At 41.6% G+C, this 12,085-nt stretch overlaps 1 protein-coding gene across 1 annotated transcript in view; it reads left to right on the top strand.

Annotated features, from left to right (window-relative positions):
- LOC135478084 (A-kinase anchor protein 9-like) overlaps nt 1-9,492 on the top strand; it is a 90,969-nt gene extending 81,477 nt beyond the window's left edge. Inside the window, exons 47-54 of the mRNA XM_064758355.1 lie at nt 547-655; nt 1,792-1,974; nt 2,798-2,998; nt 3,293-3,531; nt 3,861-3,943; nt 4,671-4,929; nt 7,493-7,662; nt 8,355-9,492. Coding sequence (XP_064614425.1) covers nt 547-655; nt 1,792-1,974; nt 2,798-2,998; nt 3,293-3,531; nt 3,861-3,943; nt 4,671-4,929; nt 7,493-7,662; nt 8,355-8,407 — 1,297 coding nt within the window. The 3' untranslated portion in view covers nt 8,408-9,492. The remainder of the gene's footprint in view (nt 1-546; nt 656-1,791; nt 1,975-2,797; nt 2,999-3,292; nt 3,532-3,860; nt 3,944-4,670; nt 4,930-7,492; nt 7,663-8,354) is intronic.
- Nucleotides 9,493-12,085: the final 2,593 nt, after the last annotated feature.

Here is a 12,085-nt window from a genome sequence, read left to right as displayed (position 1 = left end):
CTAACATATGAGACACATGGTCTGCTTATTTTAGCCAATATATATGTAATTGTAGCAGGAATGTTGAGTTTCTGTTTTTCTCACATGGTTAGATCATCTAATGAACATGGTACTCACATCTTTACTTGTCCAAAAGGCTGGTAAAGGAATGTAATATTCTGCTTTTAACACTGCTAATGTATGTCCCAAAAAATAGAAGAATTAGGGTCCATATTGATAGGGTCCATGTTGATAGGGTCTGTATTGATAGGGTCCATGTTGATAGGGTCCGTATTGATAGGGTCCATATTGATAGGGTCCGTATTGATAGATGTGAATTAGTCTTTGATGAACATAAAATTTATAGGTTATTGTCTCAAAGTCCATGATTTTAGGCTGTTTGAAAAATCAGTAGTGGGCTTTGTCATCTATAAAATGGAGTTTGCTCAATTTTAGCTGAAGATAAGACTTTGACTTTATAATGTGATTGGTGTGGCCTACAACAGTGACTGTTGTGAAATGATATTGAGTTGGTCTGCCATGTAAAAAGCATTTTTCTGTACACAGGTCAGAATCTGGCTCATCAGCTAGCGATTCCTCGGCGAGAAGGAAAGCCATCAGGGATCTTCTGACAGAGGTACAGCAGTTACAGCGCCCCCTAGCTCTGGAAACGGAGGTACGTGTGTGATAATAATAGGACATGTATCTTTATTTATTGAAGGTAGCTCAGTCATGTTGTATACAACTATTTTTTTTTTTTTTTTTTTTTCCAAAGGCCTTCACAAACTAAAACAAAACAGTACATAGATTCAGTTTTATATAGTGACAAATATGACTGCTGCCTTGGCGACCGTCCTAACCAGCAGAGAGACAAGGTAGTGGGAGATGGCCCATTACTGTCCCCTTCCCACCCTGCCTGCTGGTTGGAAACCCCCTACACTCTGCACAAAGCACAAACCAAGTGAGTGGGAGATGACCCATTACTGTCCCCTCCCACCCTGCCTGCTGGATGAAAACCTCCTACACTCATGCACAAAGCGCAAACCAAGTGATGGGGACATGGCCCATTGATGTTCCCTTCACATCCTGCCTGCTGGCTGGAAACGCCCTACACATGAACAAAGCACAAACCAAGTGAGTGGGAGATGGCCCATTGCTGTCCCCTTCCCACCCTGCCTGCTGGTTGGAAACCCCCTACACTTATGCACAAAGCACAAACCAAGTGAGTGGGACATGGCCCATTGCTGTCCCCTTCCCACCCTGCCTGCTGGTTGGAAACCCCCTACACTTATGCACAAAGCACAAACCAAGTGAGTGGGACATGGCCCATTACTGTCCCCTTCCCACCCTGCCTGCTGGATGAAACCCCCCTACATTCATGCACAAAGCACCAACCAAGTGAGTGGGAGATGGCCCATTGCTGTCCCCTTCCCACCCTGCCTGCTGGTTGGAAACCCCCTACACTCACCATAGATCCTTTTAACAAATTAATGAAGTTTACCAGACATTTGCCCCTTCTGTAGTAGTCGGAGCTGATTTCCTCATTTTTATGCACTTTTCTTCCACCATTGTGTACATGAAAACATTCTTAATATGATATATCTGTAAAATTCCGCTCAAATTACAGTAAATAAATCAATAATGTAGTTTAATACTATGTTTATTGCATACAGCAAGTCCATATACAGTGAATTGCCGTGAGCATTATTTTAGGTTGCTATGGAAGCAATATCTGATTCTGGAGCAACACATAGCAATGGAATAGCAAAACTATCCATTTTTTACCTGGTCCCTTGGATGTATGTTCTTCAGGCAAGGCCAACTATCGCAGACTCCCCTTCCATTTCTGCCATCAACAACCGAGTGACAGCCCACAATGTGGAGCTGACAGATTTCGTGGCTCGTCTTAGCAAAGAAAAGGCGGAGCTACGGAACAACCTGGCAAAGCTGGAGGAGGAGCTGTGGCAGAGAAGGCGGAGAGAGGCGGAGTTAGAGGTATGTCAGAAGTCTGGATTTTCACTGGTGTGAAACATACTGGATAATCATGACAAAGTGGCCCAGTCATGAATCCTCACAAAGAAGTCATGAATGTATCAAAGTTTTGAAGAAAGTCATAAATTTTCTTTTCTGTGAGCATGTACATGTAAGGTATGAACTACCCTAATTCCTCAACCTTTACGCAGATGACAGAGAAACTTTCAGTGCAGTTTAGGCATAATTAAAATTTGAATTTTGAGGCAAAACTACATTCGTTGGAATGGCCAATTTCAGGGCTTCACATAAAGTATAACGTTGTCAGTCGACACAGAATAACGCCCTCAGAATATGTCTGCATAAACACCTTGCAAATATGCCGAAATTACAGTAATGTTAATATTATCCCATATTTATGGTACGATTGGTCACCACTGGATTTATTTTTATGTTTATTATTACAATCTTGAGTGTTGAAATATCTTCGTATTGTGCAGTACTAGTCATCAGATTTTGTCATTTCATGTGGTAGCAGTCATGAATGATGGTCAGATTTGGTCATGAAGTTTTGTTTTCAAATATCGGTCAGAACCCCGATGAGTGCCATGTCCACTTGATAATCTACTGTTCACATTACATATGCAATCAAATAGTACAGGCAAATTCATTCGGACAAAGTCAGAGGAGCTCAAGACTGACGAAGTTTAAGATTTTTGCTCTGATGTGGTATATTTACTATTGCTTTGGTGCGAAGAAACATTAGTATGTCGTCAAATATTCTTGAAAACAGCACCCCATTTCAGTTAAACACATTGCACTGAGCTCTTGCTCTCATTTTTTGCAGCAGCTAAGAGGAAGAACTGATGTGACGGAGTCGATGCTGGCAGCTGAGCGTGCCAGCTGGAATCAGGAGCGAATAACTCTGCAGATGTCGCTGGATCACGCTGAGCGAGAGGTGGAGAGGCTGAAAGGGGACCTAAGGGCCGAGCAGCACCGAGCGCTACGGCTCACCCACTCATACACCTCAGAGTCCGACACTGACAAGGTGAGGCAAATGCACCTTGGGTCTGTTTGTTCCTTTTTTTATTTGATTGGTGCCTAATGCAATACTCAAGAATCTTTCACTTGTTTGATGTGGTGCTTTCATTACAATACCATGATGCCTTCACATTACATCCCTGTGATGTGTTTTTAATAGATCACTGTGATGTGTTTTATTTACGTCTTTGTGATGTTTTTGTAATGCCATTGTGATGTTTTCACGACCTTTCCAGGATGTTTTCCCAGTGTTTTCATGGTGTGTTTTGACCATAGTACATTTCACATTTTCTGTTTGCAGATGCATCGTCTGTACGGGAAGTACCTGAGGTCTGAGAGCTTCAGGAAAGCTCTGATTTACCAGAAGAGGTACCTGCTGATGTTGTTGGGCGGGTTCCGAGAGTGTGAGGAGACAACTCTGGCGATCATCGCACAGATGGGTGTGTACCCATCACATGAAGATGTCCAGAGACGATCCAGACATTCCAAGGCATTTGCCACATTCCGCACAGCGGCCAGGGTTGTTGTGGCTATACACAGGTAAGATTTGCATGGAGAAATTCAGTTCATTTCAATGTTTTGTCCCGTAAAACAATTGTGAACGAATGCTGATTTGTAAATTGTTGTCATTAAATCATATTGAAGGTTAAAAAAAAAAAAAAAAATTTGCAAATGAGCATTTAGATTAAAAATTTTTGCCATTGATTCCCATGCTAGAATCAGGTCTGTCGTACATCTTTTCTTGGTGCCAAAAATAAAAGTAGCGTTTATGTAGGTCTGACCCACGACCCACGACCATGAGACTTGGCTGCAATTAGAACAGGATTCTGTGACATTGTTTTAACCTCCGCTTTCTCTGTGTTATATAGGATGAAGTACCTGGTGAAGAAATGGAGACGGGCGACCAAGGTGGGATCTCCTGTGGTGACAGGAAACACTAACTTACAACATGGTGAGTCGAGGCATCTTACAGTTATCTAATCCAGTCAAGCCCCTGTTCTTTCGTTATCATTTATAGCTATACCGTAGATTTTTTCTAGCGATTTTTTGGTAAGAAATCAATCAGCACAGATCCAATCGACTTGCCAGTATTGCGATATTTCTAAATGTCAGCCTTGTCACTGCATGTGTTATCGTCCCAGATGGATGATGGAAGTTCTTAAAATTTTGTGGGTTGCTTTTTAACTTTTTGAATTTAGAATCGTTTTATTTAAACTTACAACTTACTTTAAATAGTACAGGTACGAGTCTGATATTTTCTGAAAGGTACTTTCTGGAGCTGTTTGTGGTTTTAACAGAGAAAATTTCACTAGTGAATACGGATATTGTACCAAAACTCTCCGGCATAGCCTCTTTAATGATAAGAAAAAGAAATTTGTGAACCTAGAAATTTTTGGAAGCTGCCTGCTAGGTGTGATATCAAAGTGATGATAGATTGTTAAGACTACCTCTGAGGACATCACTAAGTCTGTACGTCCTCCTTAGAGTGTTTGTTATTTGATGTGTGGACATCCATCTGTTCATCTGTTCTGCTGCTACTTTTGTTCTAGTTTGTGTATAAAAAGCCAGGGCTCAAAATTAATGGTTTACCTCCCTATATCTGGTTGCACTGTGAGCAATTCGCCCCAAGAAAGTACCTAACAGTATTACATTACTCATTGTCCTCTCCCATGTTACAGGGTACATATCCACAGCCACAACGTACTCTCCACCCCGACTAGCCTCCCAGTCAAGCTCACCCCTAGCCATCCAGGCTTCCCCGCGGCACGTCAGTACAGATTCCTCGTACACCTCCAAGCCAGCATACTACGCCAGCTACTCCCCCTTATCAGCGTCACCGTCCAACCCTTCACAGTCATTGAAAACCCCTCCCACGCGGGATAAGACCCACCGCCGGGGTACAGAGGGCAGGGGAGAGAACTCTGCCGGTATCAGGCGGTAAGGGTTCAGCTTAATGCATGATTCATAGATTTGTCTCCCAAGTTTGTGTTAGGGTCTGTTCTCAATAAAAATGTCTTCATTTCAAGCTCTGTAGACTATCAGTGTAAATAATACTTTGACAGATGGGGTACTCACAAAAAAGGTGGTTGCATGTGAGATGTATCTCATTGAATAAGGTGGTTGCATGCAGGATGTATCTCATTGAGTAAGGTGGTTGCATGAGGGATGTAGCTCATTGAGTAAGGTGGTTGCATGCAGGATGTATCTCATTGAGTAAGTTGGTTGCATGCAGGATGTAGCTCATTGAGTAAGGTGGTTGCATGCGGGATGTAGCTCATTGAGTAAGTTGGTTGCATGCAGGATGTAGCTCATTGAGTAAGGTGGTTGCATGTGGGATGTAGCTCATTGAGTAAGGTGGTTGCATGAGGGATGTAGCTCATTGAGTAAGTTGGTTGCATGCAGGATGTAGCTCATTGAGTAAGTTGGTTGCATGCAGGATGTAGCTCATTGAGTAAGGTGGTTGCATGAGGGATGTAGCTCATTGAGTAAGTTGGTTGCATGAGGGATGTAGCTCATTGAGTAAGTTGGTTGCATGCAGGATGTAGCTCATTGAGTAAGTTGGTTGCATGCAGGATGTATCTCATTGAGTAAGGTGGTTGCATGCAGGATGTAGCTCATTGAGTAAGGTGGTTGCATGCAGGATGTAGCTCATTGAGTAAGTTGGTTGCATGCAGGATGTAGCTCATTGAGTAAGGTGGTTGCATGCAGGATGTAGCTCATTGAGTAAGGTGGTTGCATGCGGGATGTAGCTCATTGAGTAAGGTGGTTGCATGCAGGATGTAGCTCATTGAGTAAGGTGGTTGCATGCAGGATGTAGCTCATTGAGTAAGTTGGTTGCATGCAGGATGTAGCTCATTGAGTAAGGTGGTTGCATGCAGGATGTATCTCATTGAGTAAGGTGGTTGCATGAGGGATGTAGCTCATTGAGTAAGTTGGTTGCATGCAGGATGTAGCTCATTGAGTAAGTTGGTTGCATGCAGGATGTATCTCATTGAGTAAGGTGGTTGCATGCAGGATGTAGCTCATTGAGTAAGGTGGTTGCATGCAGGATGTAGCTCATTGAGTAAGTTGGTTGCATGCAGGATGTAGCTCATTGAGTAAGGTGGTTGCATGCAGGATGTAGCTCATTGAGTAAGGTGGTTGCATGTGGGATGTAGCTCATTGAGTAAGGTGGTTGCATGCAGGATGTAGCTCATTGAGTAAGGTGGTTGCATGCAGGATGTATCTCATTGAGTAAGTTGGTTGCATGCAGGATGTAGCTCATTGAGTAAGGTGGTTGCATGCGGGATGTAGCTCATTGGGTAAGGTGGTTGCATGCAGGATGTAGCTCATTGAGTAAGGTGGTTGCATGCAGGATGTATCTCATTGAGTAAGTTGGTTGCATGCAGGATGTAGCTCATTGAGTAAGGTGGTTGCATGCAGGATGTAGCTCATTGAGTAAGGTGGTTGCATGCAGGATGTAGCTCATTGAGTAAGTTGGTTGCATGCAGGATGTAGCTCATTGAGTAAGGTGGTTGCATGCAGGATGTAGCTCATTGAGTAAGGTGGTTGCATGCAGGATGTATCTCATTGAGTAAGGTGGTTGCATGCAGGATGTAGCTCATTGAGTAAGCTGGTTGCATGCAGGATGTAGCTCATTGAGTAAGGTGGTTGCATGCGGGATGTAGCTCATTGAGTAAGGTGGTTGCATGAGGGATGTATCTCATTGAGTAAGGTGGTTGCATGCAGGATGTATCTCATTGAGTAAGGTGGTTGCATGCAGGATGTAGCTCATTGAGTAAGGTGGTTGCATGCGGGATGTAGCTCATTGAGTAAGGTGGTTGCATGAGGGATGTATCTCATTGAGTAAGGTGGTTGCATGCAGGATGTATCTCATTGAGTAAGGTGGTTGCATGAGGGATGTAGCTCATTGAGTAAGTTGGTTGCATGCGGGATGTAGCTCATTGAGTAAGGTGGTTGCATGAGGGATGTATCTCATTGAGTAAGGTGGTTGCATGCAGGATGTATCTCATTGAGTAAGGTGGTTGCATGAGGGATGTAGCTCATTGAGTAAGGTGGTTGCATGCAGGATGTAGCTCATTAAGAAATTTGTAGATACCCCTGCTCTTACAAGGAACCTATTGAGTCATAGAGTTTTGAAATTTACCGCGTTTTAGTCCATTTGAGGTGTGAAGAAATTAAATTTTATTATCAACACAGTATTTGTAAAACATCTTTACTTAAGAGTTTGAAATGGGGCAATCTTCTGTATTAAAATCATCGCCTCAAAATTCTCAGTCAGATAAATGAATAAATTAAGCTGTTGGACAGAGACTCCTGACAAACTAATCTGGAAGTTCTTGTTTGAGTGTGAATATAACAAAACATTAAAAAAAAACAACAAAACTTTTACCACACACTGTTAGTCCACCATTGTAAATGGAACAGTTGTTTTGATTACATGATATATAACATCTGTTGAGCAAAAACTCACATGAGAATCTTGTCATTGTGTTTCCAGGAAGTTGCTGACGGATCTGAGCTCTAAAGGAGATGTCACTGATCCAGTCCGGTCTGACTGGTCAGAGATAGGGCTTAATGGCCATCAGGCCGATGCATCTGACCAGTCTCTACATGCAGACTATATTCACAGACTCGAGAACCTACAGCACAGACTGGGGGGACTGCATGGTAAGATATGGGATCCTTGCTGGCATGATACGGGACATTTCTTGTACACACGAACTATAAGGTTTGCCCCGGGCCCTGCCTAGTTTCCTCCCCCGAAAAGGGGTTAGCTCCCTCCAGTGTGGTTGCTGGTGGTGACTGCTGCATAATTTTGCGATTTTTCCTTGCAATACACGTAAAGCCTGAAAATGGCAAAGCTGGCATAAATCGCTGAGTCCATCGCATCCTCCATCTTTAACACCCTGTAATTTATGCTGGGGGTGCATTGCCTCTCAGCCATTAAAACTGCCGGCTTGTTTGTGTAAACTCGGAACCTACGTCCAACATTCTGGTTTCCCGATCGTCGAGCAGAAAATGAACTGTACTGTGTGCTACCTTCTGGGAAGAAGACTTCTATCGGAAATGTACGAACTGCACTTCAGCGGTTTCCGATGGCAAATCTCCTCCTAACACAGAAGACTCCAGGACTAGTTCTTAGGCAAAATGGAGTCTCCCACAGCAGATTTTGGCGCTGACTTTATTTATAATTTATCAACTGGAGGTACATATTAGAATTTTTATGGCATGCACCTGTGAGGAAAAGCATACTCTTTTCAATGGTATTAGATTGATATTTAAATTTTCTTCTCCTTTAAAGAGCAAGTGCAATGAGTTGTATCATGGAAAATTGACACAACCATGTGGTTGTCTTTCAGACCCTGGTAACCTGCGCACTAAACCACACTGGTCATCATCATCAAGAAGGTGATACTCTGCCAGGAATAGAGGGGTAGTTACTCAGCAGAGCCATGTCCAGGTTCCAGAGCTTAGGGAAATCCCCTGGTAGATCCCGGAATGTATACAAACAACTGGGAATTCCAGTGGCAGAGCCTTCCCATGCACCAATTCTTGGCTCCTCTGGTAGATTGGGGAACGCATACAAACAGCTGGTGAATTCCATTGGAACAGCCATGCTGATGCTCCAAAAGGTGGGGAATCCCCTGGTAGATGAGGAACGGAAAATTCAAGTGGCAGAGCTGAGGCTTGGGGAATCCCTTGATGGATCAGGGCATGTATACAGCTGATATGTGATATATGCTGATAGTACGAAAATGTCCTACAAAGGAATGGTCTTGTGAACTCAGTGATTGGGGCTTCCACATGGTACAGGCCCAAAGCATGTTCCTCAAGACCTGAAGGAATACCTAGTTGTACCCCCAAAGCACTGCGGAGTAAACGTCTTCAGTACTCTATGTTATAGAGGTATGAGCCTCAATGGATATGATCTGTATGACCATTTGGGCAGAAAGTGTGTCAGTGGTTTTAAACACAAATTTGCAAACTGTTAGTAGTAATGTGTCATTAGGTTTCATTAACTCGCTGCCAACTTCAGGTGTCCTGATACTATTTTACATCACACGTGAATCTTACAGTGTATGTGAAGAGATCTAAACATAATGTTGATCTAGATCTCAAAACTTAAGCCTTGGACCATGTGATCATGTACATATATTTATAGTTGCATGGCTCAGGTGCGCTTCATTGCGCCAAGGGGAGTAACTGCGCATGCCATGGCATGCCAGCATCAGTAGATAGCCAGCCTACGTGTATATCAACATTACTGTGATATTGTCCATGACCAAATTTCATTCGGAGAAGCTTGTCAACTTTTACATCTAAATATACAAGGGTGGTGTAAATCTATGTGAAGTTGTTTTATGTTGACAAGCAACATTGTGTGGGAAGCAACATCACATGACATCCATGCAGTCTTATTGGTGCCTCTATGTAAATTATTATAGTTCATGTAATTATGGGATAGAATACAAGCTGAATGCATCAAGTCAGCTGCAGCCACATATATATACCTATATACATATACACATGTATACTGATGAAGAAGGATGTAGATTTCATATTATTTTATATTAACAAGATACTAGTATGGATGACGTTGTACACTGTACATCTGAAGTGCTAAATGTATTAGGTACACTATTTGCATATGAAAGACCTCATGGGTCTCATCGTCTTTTGCCACAACATTGCCGCGTTTTTTTTTGGGGGGGGGGGGGGGGGGGCGTTGGGCAGAATTTTTGTTTTTAAGCCTGTAATGTGGATTGTAACTAAGCGAATACTTTTATTTGTTGACAACTGGATTTGGGTTACTCATTTTTTTTTGGGGGGGGGGGGGTTGGGGGGACGGTGGCGTATTTATGGTTTATCCTTCCGTTGTCAAGCTTTGCTATGAATTATCTGGAATTTGTTTACATTTCATTAGAATTTGTTTACATTTCATTTTACATTTCATTTGGATTTGTTTACATTACATTTGAATTGTGTCCAAGCGCTGCCGAATTAGAATGGGTAGGGTCATTAGAATTCAGTTCAAATTTAACTGGCTTTGCGTTGAATTTTCTGTTGTACATCCATACAAAATATCTATAATATTGATGAATGCAGTTGTCACCTGTGTACATCACTTGGCCTGTGTAAAGTATAATATTGATGAATGCAGTTGTCACCTGTGTACATCACTTGGCCTGTGTAAAGTATAATATTGATGAATGCAGTTGTCACCTGTGTACATCACTTGGCCTGGGTAAAGTATATTATTGATGAATGAAGTTGTCACCTGTGTACATCACTTGGCCTGTGCAAAGTATAATATTGATGAATGGCAGTTGTCACCTGTGTACATCACTTGGCCTGTGTAAAGTATAATATTGATGAATGCAGTTGTCACCTCTGTACATCACTTGGCCTGTGTAAAGTATAATATTGATGAATGCAGTTGTCACCTGTGTACATCACTTGGCCTGTGTAAAGTATAATATTGATGAATGCAGTTGTCACCTGTGTACATCACTTGGCCTGTGTAAAGACTTCCGTAATGTGTAGTTTACCTGTATCAATGTCATAAGCACCAAGTGCCTATATGTAAAACCTCAAGTACTTAGTCAGCACATACAATGCATTGTTTATAGGATGGCTCCTACAGAGTAATATTCCCTCCAAACCCAACGCACTATTCAACAAAACATCTGTAATAAAGGTATTACAGATCTCTGTAAAACTGGCAACAACAATTTTACAATCATTGATGTACCCGTAACCGTACAATGTATTCTGCGCTACCTTTTCTGAGAGGAAGAGAGTTCCAATTTTTATAACCTGTTTGATGTTTTTGTTGATCTGTATGCCAATCATAGATCTGACTGCTTTTATCTTTTTACTGTTCATACCTCTGGTCCTATGTTTTATTCTCAACTGCTGCTTATTCTTTCTTTTTAACAATAGTGTCTCATGGTAGTTTTACTATTTATTTATCCTACTCTGTATAATTTAGATTTTATTGCTCATTTTATGGTGTTGGGACCACTGAATCTGCTCAATATGCTTATTATGTATGGGTGAAAAATGTTACAGAAGTGTAGTAAGCTATACATTCACAAATCTTGATGTGCAGGGCCGTTAATTGAAGAACATAGATATGTTCTGGAGTCGCATACGAAACAAGCATATGTACATGTATTTACTGAGTATCAAGCCAACCTGATCCAGGTTGAATTTGCCCTTCAGCTCTTTGTTGTTTTATATATTCAGAATGTACTTTGTTAAGGATCATTACTTTAACCCGCAAATGTTAAAGAGTTGTAACAAGCTACTGTTCCACCTTGTTCATATGTTCAGTGTGTCCCATGATTTAAGTTAGGTAAGAAACATTGGAGGGAAGTTCGGAAGGGCATGAATTTGACCTTCTGGTCACATTGTTAATACCAATAAAATTATATCTTTTAAAAATAACTGTCTGTCCAGTGTAATTCTGTCACTTTGCTTTTAGCCATGAATATAAGGCCAAAAGGAGGAGGCATTTGCATAGGGTTACATTGTTGTTCTCACAGACGCATATTGATTTGTTTGATTGACGTTTTATGTGATAAATAAGAATGTTGGTTTCCTCCCACCCAAATGCTGGCCTAGGTCGTAAAAATGAAATATTTTGTGTATGACATAAGCCACCAGTGAAATCAAATAAATAGATACTTAAGAATGATTCATTATGGTCAGGTTTTTGGATGGATTAGTGCCTGGAGCAGACATGTATAAAACCAGCGAACTCTGACAAGTCACTGATAAACTTTCCCACGTGAACTGCACACCACATTGGTGGAAGACAAATTTGTCTTTAGTGAACAACTGTGCAAATGGTTACCCAGGGCTTATCGCATGCTTTATTATTGTCACCAAGCCCTCCATCAATATTGAGATTAGGGAATCTACAAATTTCTTGATAAACCCAGTTTGAACTTGTAATTTGATTGTCACAGCGAATTATAAGTAATACTGCAGTCTTTACTAATGAGGTCACACGTGTGAATCCCTGCCTGGCTGAAGCCTTGATTTGTTCTTTGTTTTTTTTATTTGCTTGATGTTTTTTTTTTTT

This window comes from Liolophura sinensis, chromosome 11 (genome assembly GCF_032854445.1).
Source record: "Liolophura sinensis isolate JHLJ2023 chromosome 11, CUHK_Ljap_v2, whole genome shotgun sequence".
NCBI lineage: Eukaryota > Metazoa > Mollusca > Polyplacophora > Chitonida > Chitonidae > Liolophura > Liolophura sinensis.
The sequence above is the reverse complement of the archived record's forward strand: the minus strand, read 5'-3'. Positions and strand labels throughout refer to the sequence as shown.